Raw genomic sequence first — 18,165 nt, forward strand, 5'->3', positions numbered from 1 at the left:
ACCCTAGCTTCATCCTTGCCAAATGGTCTCTTCCCATCCCCGATATAAAAATTAGGTTGGATAATTCAATTTTATTTTAAACACATTTAGCCACTGAATCCTCTTTTTAGCCACACAACTAAAACATGCAATCGTCCATAACCTTTGAAAAATTAAATGTTAAAGGCCAAAGATCCAGCTCATCCAGAGATCTGTCTTGTTTCAACAGTCTTTTTTAATATACAATGCACTTATGTGCAAAAAAATCATAATACCAACTCACAAGCCCAAACGAAAGACAACACACCCCAAAATAGTCCATCTAATGTTACAGCGACAAAAACCTCTACCGATTTTCCTACTTTGTTTCTCATACGTGCAAGCTTTAGGTAAAAGTGATTTGTGAAATTCTGGGAGAATGAGAGTGACCTAACAGAAAGCCGAGCTCCATGACAGCATTATCATGGGATATATGTAGCCAACGGTGATAACACAAACCACAGTAACATGGAAAGAACAAGTAATCGCAAGAGAATTTGTTCCCTGGCTGGGAATTACTGAACACTGAGGAAACGAAGAGTCTCTTGCTCCCCCAACACCCAGCTCTCAATAACCACCCATCTTCTCCTTCCCACCCCCCCTCCCCCAGTGACAACTGGCTCCCCGCGAGGAGGGGCCAGCCCCGCTCCGTGCCCCGCCCCAGGCCTGGTTTCCGCGCTGCCCCGCCGCCCGACGGGTCAGGGGAACAGGCCGGCGGGTGTTGCGGTGATCACGGCCCAAGCTCACAGCGCTCGCTACCCCGGCGGCCCCCGCCCCCACCCGCCCCCGGGGGGGCGCCGCGCAAGGGGGGGGGGGTCCGGCCCCCGGCTCGGGATCCCGGGGCGCGTGCAGGGGAATCCACGCGAGCCGCCCGGGGAGGGGAGGGGGAGGTGCCAGGAGGCCGGGGCCCCCCGCCCCGGCTGCCCCCGCCCACCTGCAGCAGCCGGCCCATGAGAGCGGCGTATCCGCGGGACAGGGGCCCCAGCAGGAGCGCGGCGGGGCTGGAGGGGGCCGCGGGCTCCATGGGGAGGGGGCCGCGGTCGGCGGCGCTGAGCGAAGTTCGCCTCCTTCGCTCGCCTACAATAACACGTCACCTCACGGTGACCCCGGCGCCGGCCTCTCGCGTCATCACTCGGCGCCGGCAGGGGAGGCGCGGGAACCCGGAAGCGGCTCCGACTCGCCTGCCTGAGCCACGTGGGGAGAGGGGGGGACACTCCTCCACCCCGCCCCCCGCCGGGCAGTGCGCGCGCCGCGATCCCTTGTGCTCCGCGCGCCGCCAGGCCTGGGGCTGCAATTCCCCAGCCGGCGCCCGGGCCGGTCAGAGGCGAGACGGCTCCGTGTCCTGAGCTGCCGGGCGCGTCTGCAATCGCAGTCCGCTCCCCCTGCCTAGCCTACGCAGGTGCGAGAGCGCCTGACCGGGCTGACCTGTCCCGCCATCCCCGCCTACGCCCAGCGGGCACCGAGCAATAAGGGGGATGATTTGGTATCATTTTAATTACCCGGTACAACTTGCGTGTGGGCACATGCCAAGTTTAGCTTGTGCCTATAGATACACAAATACAAGCTAAATAGAGACAGTTTTCAAGCGATGTGAGCCCATGCCCAAAAGTAGTTGGCATAACTAAACCCATTCAAGCTAAAGTGGTGCAACGTCTCTCTTTATACGAGCCCTCAGAACTCTCACACCGGATTTAATTTCATGTATTCCTACAATACAATCATCTTTATAAACAATTTTCAATTTGGATTGGGTCATTTTAATGCCACAGGTATCTGCTTTTCTGAAGTCAGTCTATAGTCCCCTGCTCCCTAAACAGCTTTCTTTGCAAACAACCCAAATTTTATGCATTTTTTATACAATGTTTCACAAAATTGTTTTGGAGATACCTCAGGAAACTATGAATGCTCAATTTTAAAAAAATCAACATAAAATTAAATAATTTTAAGTAGTACATGCCATACTGTACTTACAATATCTGTGAATGGTTGCATGTTTTCTTTAGCTAAAACAGCCACATCATTGAGAGTTATATGCGGTACAGCAGGATCTGCTTCTAAGTGAGGACTTTCAATCTTTGCAGTATCATCCACAGTAGTAACTATACCTTAGTTAAAAAGAGGAAAACGTTAATTTCAGAAATATTTTAAGTAAACATACAGTATTGCCTACAGTACACCTTAGTATTTATTCCTAGGCCCTTTCTACAATATGGAAAGTTTTCTAAAATTAGTGTTCATGTGGTTGAGAGACCAAGGATTGGACCTCCGAAGTACCTGTCTCATAGACTTCTGATCTAACAATGCTTCACCAAGGAATTGTTGCTGTGGCAAGAGATGCATGTGTAAATTCTTTCTCCATCATTACCCGGAATTCCTACTAATAGCACTTGAAGGTGATGTTTGAGCACTCCTGTTCTAAAATTAGGCTATCATGCATATATACTCACATCAGCTTTATGACAGGTTTCAGAGTAGCAGCCGTGTTAGTCTGTATCCGCAAAAAGAACAGGAGTACTTCTGGCACCTTAGAGACTAACAAATTTATTTGAGCATATGCTTTATTATTCAGCTTTATGTCAGCCAAAAACTCGGGCTGATTTTTTGGGAGTGGTTGTCTTATATCAAAGTCAGATTGGAAAGAGCGGATGATAGAAATTAACTCTGCAGAAGTTGAGTGGCAGAGGTACAGAATCCATAAACTCCCCATGCTCCCTAGTGGCTCATCTCTTGCCTGTCTTAAGGCTATGTCTACACTTCCACGGTAAGTTGACCTAAGCTACGCAACTCCAGCTACATGAATAATGTAGTTGGAGTGGATGTATCTTAGGTCAACTTACTGCGGGGTCCACACTATGCTGGGTTGACAGCAGACAGTCTCCTGTCGACTTATCTTACTCTTCTTCGGGGTAGAGTACCGGGTCGACTGGATAGCGATCTGTAGTTGATTTGGCGGGTCTTCACTAGACCCGCTAAATCGAGCCAAGTGCATCGATCCCCTGAGGGTGGATGCGGGGGTAGTGTAAACAGAGGCTCAGGATTGGTGATCTCAGGCAGGACTTGCTGCCAGCTCTGTTGGTTTCCTACTACTATATAAACTCATTTCTAAGCTTACTTTGCTTACAAGCAAATAAATAATTTTTAATTAAATTTTACATGGAAGAGAGTTGAGGAGGAATCTCTGCTAAGTTCTTTCACAAAATGGTGATGCTTCTGTTCTGTTGGTGAAAAAGCAGGATTCCGAAGGATTTAGTGTTCTTAGAAGGCAATGTTAATATACACCTCTACCTCGATATAACGCGACTCATATAACACAAATTCGGATATAACGTGGTAAAGCAGTGCTCCACGGGGGGCAGGGCTGTGCACTCCGGTGGATCAAAGCAAGTACAATATAACGTGGTTTCACTTATAACACGGTAAGATTTTTTGACTCCCGAGGACAGCGTTATATCGAGGTAGAGGTGTACTAAATTTAGATGAGTCTGGCCTGAATCCACTTTAGTTTTAGGACCTTTCACTCTGGATCCAAACTTAACAATTCTGACCCATCTCATAGAAATCTAGGAATTTTCAGACTGGCAATCTGGTCCGTATAGTCCAGTACCAGAGGCTTCAGAGGAAGGTGCAAGAAACCCATATAGAGGACAACTGTGGAATCAGCAGGCCATTAGCGCAGTTTTTTCCTAAACCCTTTAAATTAGAGGTTGGTTTATGCCCTAAAGCATGAGCATTTATATTTTTCTCTCCAACATACCTCTGGATGATCTTTAACTAAAATACCTAACATGATTTTTTACTCTTACTGTCATTACATCATAGATATCATAAGGCCCTAAGCAAAATAAGCAGTCATGAGATAAGAGAAAAGGTCCTCTCATGGATCAGTAACTGGTTAAAAGATAGGAAATAAAGGGTAGGAATAAATGGTCAGATTTTACAATGGAGAGAGGTAAATAGAGGGGTTCCCCAGAAATCTGCACTAGGACTGTGCTGTTCAACATATTCAGAAATGATCTGGAAAAGGGAGTGAACATGAGGCTGCAAAATTTGCAGAATCACTGAACATAGTTAAGACCAAAGCTGAATGCAAAGAGTTACAAAGAGATCTCACAGATCGGGGTGACTGGGCAACAAAAAAAAATGGCAGATGAAATTCTATACTGATAAGTGCAAAGTAATGCACACTGGAAAACATATAATCCCAATAATACATACAAAGTGATGGGGTCTAAATTAGCCATTACCACTCAAGAAACAGATCTCTTGAGTCACTGTAGATAGTTCTCTGAAATTTCTGGCCCAGCAGACTGAAGTCCTCTGTCTAGCCACAAATAAGAGAAAGGCACAGATGGTACCATTGCAATTTACAGTGCTCAGCCATTGTGACTCAGTCCTAACCTGGCCTCCCTTGTAGGAGTAAAAGGACAGCTCCAGGCCCATTCAAGCCTTAGCCTCTCCACTGAGACTGCAAACAACAGGCTTGGGAATGTGGACATTTCATCTACTGGGAATTGAATAGTTGCCACCACATTTCACATATGACAAACAGTCATCAGACAGTCCTGTGAGCCTGGGCTGAATTCAGAAAAGGACAGGCTCCATTCCCTAAAGCCAATGGGAGCTACAGGGGTAGCACCTGCGGATGGGGCAGCGTGCAGAGCTGCCCGGCCACACCTCCACGTAGGAGCCGGTGGGACACACGACATGCTGCTGCTTCTGGGAGCTGATTGAGGTAAGCGCTGCCTGGAGCCTGCACCCCTGACCACCTCCCACGCCCCAACCCCTGCCCCAGCCCTGATCCCCCACCCGCCCTCTGAACCCCTTGGTCCCAGCCCAGAGCACCCTCCTAAGCCCCCACCCCCATCACCAGCCCCACCCCAAGCTGGAGCCCTCACGACTTCCCGCACCCCAACACCCCAATTTTATGAGCATTCATGGCCCGCCATACAATTTCCATACCCAGATGTGGCCCTCGGGCCAAAAAGTTTGCCCACCCCTGGTCTAGTGGTTAGGGAGCTAGCCTAGGGAAACCCTCACAGGGGTGTTGTGAGGATAAGTACATTAAACATTGGGAGGTACTCTCAAATACATGGTAATGGGAGCCATATAGGTACCTAAGATAGAAAGTTAGATTGTCCATCAGATTCAGCACACCAGTCTGAGTATTAATATTAGAAACTGCATTTGTGCTATTTTTGTAGTGCACAAACACAGCAGAAGACTCTTTCTGTTGACTTCAACAGGAGCTGAATTGTGCAATTATCAGAATCATTGGAAAATTTAGGCAGGATTTGCCAGCCATAACATATTAATGTTACTTCAACCATACACCTCTTAAAAAAAAATTAAAACATCAAGAAAATTACCTGCAGCCAAATCTTCTCTGTTACTTTGAATTGACCCAAGGGACGTATCCGCCAGTGGCAATCCCTTCTCAGTATCAAGGACTTCCTGGGTTTCCTTTTTATCCAGGAGCCCCACCTGTTCCAAAATATTCATATCTGGATCAGGCTCCCTCAGTTTAAGAGCCTCCTCCTCCTCTTCAGTATGCTGTACTGGCCTCTCATCTTCAACTTGTGGGAACTTCTGACCAATTTCTTCAGCTGAACTTGGGCTTCCCACAAGATGGCTGTCATATTCAGTTTCTTTTACAGTATCTATAGTAGAGAGAAAAGCATGGATGTGGTATAGTTGGCTTGTCTTTCTCACTGGCAGCTGTACTGAGCAAAAGTTATTCGAAGACTGTGACTGACAAAGCCTTCCCTAAATATATTCTTCCAGATGGCTATTTTTTTGTTCCAGCATATTTTTAGGCAAATTTCAGTGACACACAATTAAATATTTGCATGGAAATTATGCAAGGTAAAAACACTGACCAGATGGAATAATTTAGTTTTAGTGAATCTCAGTAACAAGAATGTATCAGAAAATAAATGGCTAACTATTTGCTTCTGTTAAAAGGGCCCTATTTATACTAGGGTTTTGTACTGCCCTTCATCTTTGTCCCCATCACTATTATCTGACTAATCAGTCTCTGGTGGACTTCATGAAGCCTATGGCTCATCTTCCTTGCCAAGGTTGGCATGCTCAGTATTTCCTCCACTCATTCCCTGTGTTTTGATGATATTGTGGTGATGGGATTCTTATCTAGATAATTTTTCAATGCCTAAGTTTAATATAAAATCATTGCACATATCAGATAATGGCACACAAGTTACAGGAAAATGCTGTGGAAGTTCAGCACCTACTACATATTTCTAAAAATTCACTACATGCCTGTAATTTTTTTTTTGCCCTGTGTGGATGGGTCTTTCCTGCCACATCCATTCACTTCAGTCTCATATGCAGGAGGCCTGTTCATCAGAATGAAGCAGATGGTTGAAGCTCAGTAGCTGTCATCTCTCTCTCTTAGGGCTAGTCTACACTTACCAGCTGGGTCGACGCGGTGAGTTCGACTTCTCAGAGTTCGAACTATCGCGTCTAATCTGGTACTCCACCACTGCAAACGGCGGTGGCGGAGTCGACCTTGGAGCCGCGGACTTCGATTCCGCGGTGTCTGGACGGGTGAGTAGTTCGAACTAGGGTACTTCGAATTCAGCTACGCTATTCACGTAGCTGAATTTGCGTACCCTAGTTCGACCCCGCTTCTTAGTGTGGACCAGCCCTTAGGGTTTATACGGCCAACCATCAGCACAGTAAGTGAGCCCTTCCACATAAAAATTGATTAGCAATAGCGAAGTCCCAAATGGAGTCTGGGTTTCTTTCCTCCCCTTCCCCTCCTCCCACCTTACCCCACCACCCAAGTATGCTATAAAAACTCTACTCAGAATAGGGTTATTTGTTTGTTGGGGATGGGGGGTGGGGGGGAGTCCTCTATAGGCAAGCAAAAAAATCCCTCAACTTCCCCTGAGCAATTGTCAAATATAAGATCCTACCTGTACCATGCATGCTATAATCCTTCTCATGTTCTGGAATGGACACAAGAGGTTCACTCTCACTAACAGATGAGTATTTGTTCCTTAACGAATATATTAATTCCTGAACATCATCCATCAGTGCAGCTTCTTCATCCCACAAATCTATTTCTTTCACCACCTCTTCTTTATTTTCTGCTTGCCTTGCATCTAAAACATGTTCCACAATATCCATTATCCTAGATTCTGAAAATGTAAGGATCTGGTCCAAAGCTTGTTCAATATCCTCATAATCATGATTACCCTTTTGAGCAAGATCCAGCTTCAACTTCATGTTGTGAAACATGGCTTCTACCCTGACAATGTGCTGGGGCCCAAGGTACTTTTGTAAACGTGTCACTCGCTTTTCATCAAGAAATTCTTTTATTATAGTGAGCTGCTTCACAGCCTCTCCGTATTCTGGCTCCACAGCTTCATTTGTGGTTACAGAAGTATCAGCAGGCCCTGTCTGCTCTATTACGTTCTGAATATCTTTTAGGTCTTTCTGCACAAGATCCTCTAGGAGAGGATCTTCTGTTTGATTAAAGTCATTTTTGCTGTCCACTGTTTCAAGAGACTTGTCATTTGGCAAAGTACTTTCATCCTCTTCTTCCACTTCAGGTGCTACTAATGTTTCTTCTGTTTCTCGAGGCTCCTCATCTTCTTCCATCTCATTCAGTTTAGCTCCACTGAATTGTATATCCTCCTCTTCATTCTTGGTCTCACTCAAATCTTGCATGCTGTTCTCTCTGGCATGCTTAAATGTTGTGTTTGCTTCCTCTCCTGTTTCATCCATCTCATAAACAGGATTAGCAGTTCCTGAAATAGCTCCATCTGGTATTTCCAATTCTGGGTTTGTACTTTCTCCATCTAATTTATTACCCTGTCTATTTGCAAGCCTCTCTTTTGACAATTTTGCACTTGCAGCATTGTCATCTTCTAATAGTTCTTCCTCTGCTTGACTTAGGAGGTCATCATCATCTTCAGCTTCCAGCTCTTCAGACTGAAGTTCTGGTTTTACTGTTTTTTCTCCAACTATATTGGTTCCAAGAGCTTTGTCTTTATTTTCATCCCCACTATGAGCAGTGTCTTGTTGGCTCATCCTCTCTGTGTCAACATCCTGTGTAGTGTCTGTGGATATTTCTTCAGTTGCTATTTCACTAATACTTTTTTCTAGTATCTTCTTGCCTGTGTTTCTGGAAAGCTCTTGTTCTGCATCTTCCTCCGAATACCTGGTCTTGTTTTCTTGTTGCTTAGATTGCTCAACAGCTGTTTTACTTGTATGCTTATTGTTCAGGTCTTCTTCCTTTTTTCCCCTTAGTATTTCAGTTTCTTCCTTAATAGCAACATTTGTTTGATTCTCATTCTCAGGCACCCTTGTTTGTTCAAAATCCTCTCCATCTTGTTGAATATCTTGTTTCTCTGTAGCAGATGTTTCATGCTCTCTTTTGCCTTCTAAGAAGTCAATATCCCCCAGGTCACTTTGGGATGCACTTTTTTGCTCCTCCAGTGGTTCTGGTAGGAAATTAATGGATTGCTGGTCCCCAGATGTTTTTTTTCCCTTTATTTTCTTCCATAATGTTTTGGGTTTTGTATCATTTTCCAAGCTGTCCTCCAAAATCTCCTCCTCTGCCTTTTCTTTATCGTTCAATATTTTATGAAGAGTAATTCCTTCTGGGTCATCGTTGATGTTGCCTACAGGTGGTTTTAAAGCTTCTTGCTTTTCTTCAATGGATAGTTTAGACTCCAGGCTAGGAATAGCGCTAGGCTCATGCACAGAGGTGCTGTGCAGTTCTTCAGTAAATGATTCTGTCTTATCATCCATGAACTCTTCCTCATAATGTTTAGTTTTGTTTGTTTTTTCCTTTGGATCTTGGCCATCTACAACATGTTTTTCCTTTATGAGAAGGTCTTCTTCTATTAGATCTTCAAGCTGAACTGTTGCTGCTGTTTTATCCTCCTTACTAACTGGGATCGCCTCATCCTCTTCCTCCTTTTCTTCCAATGAATCAGACTTGCCCACATCTGTGTCATCATTTGTTCTTGCACCCCCTCTGTGAGTTGGAAAGACAGTGTCCTCTACAGTTGTTAACAAACCCAAATAGTCTTTTTTCTCATTATTTCTTTGGGTAATTAACTCTGCGGCATCCTCAATTGTTTCATAGGGTTTATTCTTTTCTGACTCATGGTCAGCATATTTATCAGCTGAATGCTTTTCGGCTTCTGAGTCCTCTGGAGTTTCTTCTTTTGTAAATGACAGCAAAGGAATTTCTTCAGATTGCTCCTTAAGATCTTCCAGCAACTCTGCGTAATGAGAATCAGTATTCAAATCTTCATTAAAATCATCCTCCTGTGATGTCACAAGGCTAGTCATCTCATCATCAGACACAAGGGCATCTGCAGTTGAGCCAAATTTTGTTTTCAAGTCCATAGATAGTTCTCTGTTTAAAAGTGTATAGGCATCAATCTCTTCACTCTCCTTATCTGATTCTTTGGCTGTACCCTGAGGATTATTAGAATATTTGGCATTTTCACTTTCTAGCACTTTTAATTTTTCTTGTAGCATTCCTTCTGAGTGAGGATGTGCAGTTTGTTCTCCCTGAGACTTTTTTTCATGGCTATATATGTTGAGGTCATCCCTCTCAGATTTGAAGAGTCCCTGTACATTCTCATTATTTTCAGAAAGAAAACTGCCTTTTTCTTCTGTTTTGGTGAGGACTTTCTTGTTTTCTTCTGGACCTGGCTCAGGAACATCAGTCTCAGAAACATCAAGGGGCTTTACAGTATCAGACCCTTCTGTCTCCTCCTCCTCTTTGGTTTCTTCAACAACTTCTGTCCCTGGAGCATTTAATTCAGCTTTGCCCGTGTTCACCACAGTTTCTTCTGAAGATTTTAAAAGCTCATCCACATTATAGTTATCAAAATCATCTTTTCCTCCATCAAAACAAACAAAATCAGTTTCCTGGAACAAAGAGGGAAAAAGCATTGTCAGTTGTCAGAAATTTTTTTCTATTACACTGATGTAAAAGGTTCAAACAATTTTCTTTACCATTACATGTGTCTACACTTTTCCATTTAACTGGAGACTAAATCGTGAAATCCATAATCAAAACTTCCATTGATTCAATGGGAGTTTTCTTGAGTAAGGACTGAGTAGAAAAACCAAGTAAGGACCTTAGGATTCCAAGCAGTGGGCTAAATCCTAAATTGTCATGAACAGATAGGGAGTCAGTGGCAGAATTGGTTATATTTTAAATAATCTATCATGTGCATCTTTGAAATTGGAACTATTGTCAGTAAAATGTCAAGGACAAGTTCTTCTTTATCAAGTGGTTAGCATATAGCAGGGTGCCACCATAAATAAATAGTGATACAAACTAAAGGTTTGTACTTACACGATACATATGGGCCAAAATTCAGTCTGATCCTGCAACCTTACTCACATATGTATTTCCAGTCATTACAATGGCGTTACCCATGTGAGTAAGAGTTGCCAAATCAGACTGATAATCTATATGCTAATAGAGTTAAGCAAACAAAGAGGCTTTCACCGTTCCAAAGTTTTTCTCTAAGTTCCAGAAGTTCTGGGAAACAAACCTATTAATTCAGAGTTTGTATGAAACAGCCTCCATACAACCCTGCCAGTAACATTTCTTTGGGGATTCGGATTCTGAGACCATTCTATGTATAGTTATTTAGTCACTTTTTGTCAGAAGAAAGAATGCTTCATTTAAGACAAGTCCAGTGTTCAAATTATGGTGGATATAGACATATATACACACAATATTAGTTGACTTATTGAAAAGCAGTTTTTTCCTTCTAGGGTTATTGAGGTCCCAGTTAGTTCTCTCACTGATTTCACTCACAGTTCAGGAATGAGCCTTAAGTGTAATAAAGCCAGTCAAAAAAGTCACAATCAAAACTTACATCTGTTGGTAGTTCTAGCTCATCACTGGTATTATAAGTATAATTTATTTCAAGTAAATCCTTTGGAAAATATCCAAATTCACTGCCAACCTGTCAGAAAAAAACAACAAAACAAAAAGAAGTTTCAATGTAAAGAAGCTTGTAAAGCCACATTAGGAAAAAAGTAACTTTAAAAATTACAATTAGTAGTTAAGAATACATTGTTAGATATCAAACCTAAATAGATCTAGACATACAGGTTGTTACCACAATAAATTGGAGAAACAGAACAGTAATACATTATACTTGAATGGTTTAATTTGAGATTCTAAACCAGGGATTGGCAACCTTTGGCACGCGGCTTGCCAGGGTAAGCCCTCTGGTGGGCCAGGCCGGTTTGTTTACCTGCCGCGTCCGCAGGTTCGGCCGATCGTGGCTCCAACTGTCCACGGTTCGCCGCTCCAGGCCAATGGGGGCGGCGGGAAGCGGCAGTCAGCATATCTTTTGGCCCACACCGCTTCCTGCCGCCCCCATTAGCCTGGAGCGGTGAACCACGGCCAGTGGGAGCGGACACGACAGGTAAACAAACTGGCCCGGCTGGCCAGGGGGATTACCCTGGCGAGCTGTGGGCCAAAGGTTGCAGATCCCTGTTCTAAACATTAATTAAGCCTCACAACACCTTTGTGAAGTAGGGAAGTACTTCAACTCCTCTTTCAAAGACATGGCCAACTAAGGCATAGGGCCACATAGCAAGTTATGGGAAGAGTTTGGAATGAAACCCAGGAGTCATGGCTCATAGCACACTCTCACTGACTTCACAAATGCTCCGACCATTTTCTTGTGCACAATTAGCAAAAATATCTTTTCATGATAAGGCCTACCTGTCTGCAAAAATGTCACATTTTTAAAGCAGAAAACCAACCTCCTCCATAACTTTATACTTCTCCCCTCACATTTTGAAAAGATTTCTTAAAGCCAGCTTTTAGAAAATACAAAATTGCACCTGAGCTATTGTAAATTGCTGAACAAGTAACCTTTTATCACACTAGTATTATCTACCTGAGTATCAGTGTGTAAAATGTGACCCTCTTTGCAAACACACTTGTTCTTCAGTAGCTACTGTTTCCAGGTGAGCAATAGCTGCAGGTAGTCAGTAAAGAGTAAGGTGATGTGGTGATCAAATGCAAACAGTAGGAGACAAAAGCTCTCTTATCACTCACTAGTTAAAGATCCACAGAATAATGCTCTCCCTTGGGAGCTCTGATAGCTGCTGTCAGGAAGCCAATATGAATAGCACAGTATTGCTTCAAAGATTAGATAGCCAAAGCAATGAGAAACTGGCAGACACCCTATTAAGAGTACAGAGTCCCTAGAAAGCCAAAATATGCTCAAGAATAAAACACTGCTCATTTCCTTGATATCTTGATGTTTTTATTGTAGGAGCAAGAAGGCAATTGCCAATATTCTTGGAGAGTGTGAGTGAAGATCGTTCAATTAAGGATCAAAATGAAAAAAGAACATAGTTCACTCTATCAAAATAATTTGATGGGACACATTCTGATACCAATTACACTGGTTTATAAATCCAGAGTAGTTTTAAACAGTTCAGTGAAGCTCTCTGGATTTGCCACAGTGCAAATAATAATTAGAACCTGGTCTAGGTGTGTAATACATAGATATAGTAATACACACATCAATGAATAAAATACTGAAGGGATATGGAGTTTCCTTTGTTAAATATTTACCATTTAAATCCTAAATTAAATAGCTGTGGAAACTAGTTACATAACAGTAATGTTTACAGAACTGATAACAATTTTCTGTATACGCTAAAGGGAGAAGTAACTGCTACTATATTAAAAAAAATCCTGTGTATTATATTTGAGATAGGAGCAAGCCAAGTAACAGGGAGTGTGCAATTAGCCTAGAAAGGCTAGTTCTAAATCCCTTCCCTTTATTCCCATAGAATAATACTATCTTTTTCTTCACCAGTTAATATTCCATTTTTCAAAGACTCTTTCAAGTGCAAAAGCCGAAGCCTCAGAGTAGCTTCCTTATAGACTAATCTTAATGACAACAATTAGGCATCACAATTTCACACTACTTTACTATAATCCAAGCTTCCAAGCATACAAGTCCCTTGCCATGACCCAGTTTGCAATTTAACATGGCCTATGACAGAAAAACTTACTCCTATATATTGCCATGCATGCAAAGAAAAATATTCTTTATTCTATTCAGTAGTGATTGAGGCTTGAAAGGAAAATAGAATGTCACGGTATAGAATGGAAGGGGGGAAAATGCATCCTGCAGCCTGTCTGGGAGATGCTCCCAATTAACTGGCAGCCGAACTGATCTGCAAATGAGACATGGGTTTAAACACACTTGCATCTAGAATTAAAGAATGGGCAGTCTCTGAAGTCTGTATGTGTCTGAGGTAAATGTGCTTGTAGTGTTTCCTTATGACAGCAACCTCCAGTAGCTGATTCACAGAATGATACTGACATCTTGATACCACAGAAAGCAATCACTTTACACCACCTGCTGAATACCACGACAGAAGCCAGAAAGAGGAAATATTCTCCTGCTATGTCTGAGTTACAAGGTTCAGCTATTATTTAAAAAAAAAAGAAAGAAATCCACAAAAGCACAAACATCAGGAATAGTGTCACTTACAAGGATCCAATATAGCAGGAGAGTTGGTGCAAAGAGAGGGTTAGTTTGCTCTACCTTTTTATGTAGCCTTTGTATATCATTCAAAAAGATTAGAACCAAATGTTAAGAGCAATTCCTGAACTCCATGTGGATTTTCCAGAAATCAATTCTCTCTCACACACTTTGTTTTTAAAGTAACTCCATCCACAACTACGATTCCAGAGAAAGGTGGCCACAAGCCAAGTGCTTTTTTGGGGTGTGAGGAAAGGAAACAGAAGGAAACATCTGGTGCATGACTAAATAATGTTCCATCCTGCACCACAGAGTACCATATATACTCGATCATAAGCCGGTTCGTTTATAGGCTGCCCCTCCCCCCCAAGATGGATAAGTAAAAATGGAAAATTTTTATAACCCGTTCATAAGCTGACCCTATAATTCAGGGGTCAGCAAACTCTGGCTCCTGGGCCACCAGGATAAGCTGCTGGTAGGCTGAGATGGTTTGTTTACCTCGAGCGTCCGCAGGCACAGAGGTAAACCTAAGTAAACAAAGTGTCCTGGTGCGCCAGCTGCTTACCCTGATGGGCCGGGACAGCAACTGGTGGGGAAACTTTTTGGCAGGGAGAAGCTGGGAGTCAGGGGAGTAACCCGTGACCACCCCCCACATGACACCACCCGTACCCCGGGACTCCCACACTCTCCCCAGCCCATCCCTTCCCACCTTATCTGGGGAGAGCCAGGGGAGGAAATCACTGGCCTGACTGGAGCTGCTCCGCCAGGTTGGGCAGTGCGGTCGCAGCCTGCTCTGGCAGGCCAGACCGGGCGGCGTGGCCGCAGCATGCTCCAGCAGGCTGGGCCAGGCAGCACAGCTGCAGCATGCTCCGGCGGGCTGGGCAGCACGGCCACAGCCTGCTCTGGAGGGTGGGGCCAAGCAGGGCCACCCAGAGGATTCAGGGGGCCTGGGGCAAAGCAATTTTGGGGGCCCCTTCCATAAAAAAAATTACAATACTATATTCTCATGGGGGCCCCTGTAGGACCTGGCGCAAGTTGCCCCACTTGCTCCCCCACCCATGGGCGGCCCTGGGAAAAATAAACCTTCTGCATCTCGGCACAAATCCAGTTTTGAGAAAACTTCTTTACAAGGTATCACTGGTTCTCAGCATCAGCTAGTGCTAAAAGGCACGAAAGCTCATTAAAAGGGTTGGACAAATATGTGCTGTCAAAACCGTTTCTGGATCGAAAACTCGGGGTTTTTAAAAAGCAGAAAAAAAATCACGGACAACGTCTGCTTTCCTTCAAAATTTGGTTTTCTTAATTGAAAAGCTGAAATTAGTCTGCCATAACCTGAATATGGTTTGGGGTTTCAGAAGTGTGTGGCCAAATATCTGCTGTTTGCTGTGTTTGATTGTTTAAAGAAACAATAAAAAAATTCTGCTTAAAAAAAAATCCAAAACTTTTTGAACCACCTAAGCTTGTGACCAAATGCCTGAGCCCATCCAGTCAGAGATTTTTCCAGGTTTCTGATACTCTGCTGGCTTCCTTGACTCCTTTTCTTTTCTTTTTCTTTTTTTATATCTGTCTCCATAACTTTGGGTTCATTTAGGTTAGAACATAAGAACAGCCATACTGGGTCAAACCAAAGGTCCATCCAGCCCAGTATCCTGTCTAATGACAATGGACAATGCCAGGTGTCCCAGAGGGAGTGAACCTAACAGGTAATGATCAAATGATCTCTCTCCTGCCATCCATCTCCACCCTCTGACAAACAGAGGCTAGGGACACCATTCCTTACCCATCCTGGCTAATAGCCATTAATGGACTTAACCTCCATGCATTTATCTGTTTCCTAGAGACTGGCTCCATGGGGTCCCTCACAAACTGGAGACGGTTACTGTGGGTTCGTCTTTAGTATATCTTATGTACATACTCCACGAACTGAGCATTTGAGCTTGTTCCAAATCTCAGATGAGCCTATGTTGTGAAAACTGAAATGCTCAAAATAGCACATGCATGTGAATGGACATAGGGTGTTAAAATTAAATTACCCCAGGGGTTCTCAAACTGGGGGTCGGGACCCCTCAGGGGTCACGAGGTTATTACTGGGGGTCATGAGCTGTCAGCCTCCACCTCAAACCCCGCTTTGCCACCAGCATTTATAATAGTGTTAATTATACAAAAAAGTGTTTTTAATTTATAAGGAAGGGTCACACTCACCGGTTTGCTATGTGAAAGGGTCACCAGTACAAAAGTTTGAGAACCACTGAATTAACCCCTCTGGAGCCTCAGGAAATGTAAGTGGGGGGGGTCTCCCTTGGTAGGGTTGGGAAGGAGGTAGGTAGTGTAGGATATTGCTCTTCTCATGTGATCCCGCCCCCAATGACTAATTTTAAATGAAGCTACCCTCCCCTGACATGAATCCCCCTATGGCACTGAAATTAAATATAGATTATAATTTGGCATTTGAGAAGTGAAAGGGATGGTAGCCTAATGGAAAAGCTAACAGCTTGGCTCTTTTGCAAGCCTCAAACTGCTGAATGAGCTTTAGGGTAGGGAAGGCTGTGCCTCCCAAACAGCCTAGCCCTGCCCCCTATCCGACCCCCACCGACTTCCTGCCCCCCGACTGCCCACCCCCCCTCAGAATCCCTGACCCATCCTTGCCCCCTCACCATCCCCCAGAGACCATCCACTACCACCCCAGGGCCCCACCCCTGCTCCCTGTCCCCTGACTGCCCCAACCCCTATCACCCCCTCGCTGAGTCCTGACAGACCCCTGGAATGCCCACAATCCAACCCTCCTGTTCCCTGTCCCCTGATCGCCCCCCCAACCTCTGCCCCCTCCCTGTCCCCGGGACTCCCTGCCCCTTAGCCAACCCCCCCGCAGCCCTGGCCTCTTACCCCTGGCTCCCCTCTCACCCGGAGCCTCAGCGTATCCAGGAGCTTCGCTCAACAGAGGCAGCGTGTCTCCGGCGGGGCCTGAGCTCTGCCCCACTCAGAGCCACGTGGTCAGGGGGCGGGGCTGGGAGCTCCACGCTGAGCTCAGCTCCCTCCGCTCAGCCTGGAGCTCGCAGCCCTGCCCCCTCACCACGCCGCTCTGAGCAGGGCGGGGCTCAGGGGCCCCGCCGAAGTCACGCTGCAGCTGTCCGGGACGCTGCTGGATGGGCTGAGGCTCCAGGAGAGGGGAGAGGAGGAGACGGGGCCGGGGAGGGAGCCTCAGCCATGCTCATGGGGGCCCCTGCAGAGCCCGGGGCAAATTGCCCCACTTGCCCCCCCCTCTGGGCGGCCCTGGGGCCAAGTGGCACGGCTGCAGCCTGCCAGCCCCGGAGCTGCAGCTGCTTCGGAGGCTGTGGGGAGAGCAGCATGGCCAGAAGCAGAGACACTCTGGCCCCACCTCTTCCCTTCTGGCTTTGCTGGCTGTGCTGCCTCTCCTTACTCCCTCTGTTTGGGGTAGGGGCTGTGTTCCACCTCTCCCTCTCTATACCCATTCATAAGCCGACCCCCTTCTCTGGTGCTTCCCTTTTTTACAAAAAAAATTCGACTTATGAACAAGTATATACGGTAATATATATTTTTGTGGGGTAGAAATAAGTCTAACACTGAAAAACTGTTACTTTAAAAAGTGGCAGCAGTTTGAAGCTGCTCAGAGATTTGGGATATTAGAGATTCTGATAAAAATGTGGGCATGATAATAAATGTGGGGTATTTTTTATTTTGGTGATATGGACTGTTCACGGAGGAGGGGCAGTGGAGGAGGATACCTTACAGAGACAGTAATATATAGAGTTAAAAACGTGTGATATATGAAGTATGACATGGCCATCAACTCTTCGTGCTTTGAGTAAACCTGGCAGCAATATTTTCTCTGAACTGATGTTTCAATGGAATTAAAAACAGAATTATTCTTTAACACTCTGAGCATCTTCCATTGTACTAGCAGCAGCGTAGATCCTGCAAACCCTCCACATGCAGAATTCCCCTTGACTTCAATGAGAAATCTGCATACAGAGGGCATCCAAGAATGAACTCCAGACTAGGATTCTATTCTTGCAACAGCTTGAAGGATTTTTGCAATCATCAACAACAGCATGAATAGAGGGATGAGTTAATAGACAAGTAAAGAAGCACGTAAAGCAGTGAACAAGTGCTTTAGATTTTCCAACCTGCATTAATCCTTGCTCATCTGATCATGGTCCTTCAAGTCACTCATATTTATTATGGCCCTGATCTTACAAATGACTCCACTTGGGTACAGTCACTTGCAGGATGGAGACTACATGTATAAATTTTGTTTTGGAACGAGACCAGTTCTTTAGTAATTCCGATCCTTAAATACAGTTTCATCTGGTGGCCCAAAACAAGGACAGAATAACTATAAGTGGGTTAGAAATAGCTATACATTCTTCAAACAAATCAAATTCCCCATATTTAAGAGCCAATAAAATTAAAGTTTATGGTGGAAATGTGTAGTGATACATTTCAGATGATAAACTGTTTATGCAGGTTGCAATATAATCAGCTTAACTCCTTGTATGATAAATAAGTACAGTATCCCTGTAGTTACTTCTTGGTTTTATAACTCCCTCTGATCCCTACATAAAAGGGCACTGAAATCAAATTTGTCTCAAAATTTAGTAGT

At 44.5% G+C, this 18,165-nt stretch overlaps 1 protein-coding gene across 3 annotated transcripts in view; it reads right to left on the minus strand.

Moving 5' to 3' along the window:
* The window catches only part of MIA3 (MIA SH3 domain ER export factor 3), a 35,926-nt gene extending 18,216 nt beyond the window's left edge, over window positions 1-17,710 (minus strand). For all 3 annotated transcript variants that reach the window (XM_045010804.1, XM_045010803.1, XM_045010802.1), the window contains exons 1-5: window positions 17,690-17,710; window positions 10,899-10,988; window positions 6,954-9,933; window positions 5,385-5,675; window positions 1,990-2,123 (exon numbers count right to left, since the gene is read on the minus strand). In XM_045010804.1, the coding sequence (XP_044866739.1) occupies window positions 1,990-2,123; window positions 5,385-5,675; window positions 6,954-9,933; window positions 10,899-10,988; window positions 17,690-17,695 (3,501 nt within the window). In that variant the 5' untranslated portion in view covers window positions 17,696-17,710. The remainder of the gene's footprint in view (window positions 1-1,989; window positions 2,124-5,384; window positions 5,676-6,953; window positions 9,934-10,898; window positions 10,989-17,689) is intronic.
* Window positions 17,711-18,165: the final 455 nt, after the last annotated feature.

Source organism: Mauremys mutica, chromosome 3 (assembly GCF_020497125.1).
Source record: "Mauremys mutica isolate MM-2020 ecotype Southern chromosome 3, ASM2049712v1, whole genome shotgun sequence".
Lineage (NCBI taxonomy): Eukaryota > Metazoa > Chordata > Testudines > Geoemydidae > Mauremys > Mauremys mutica.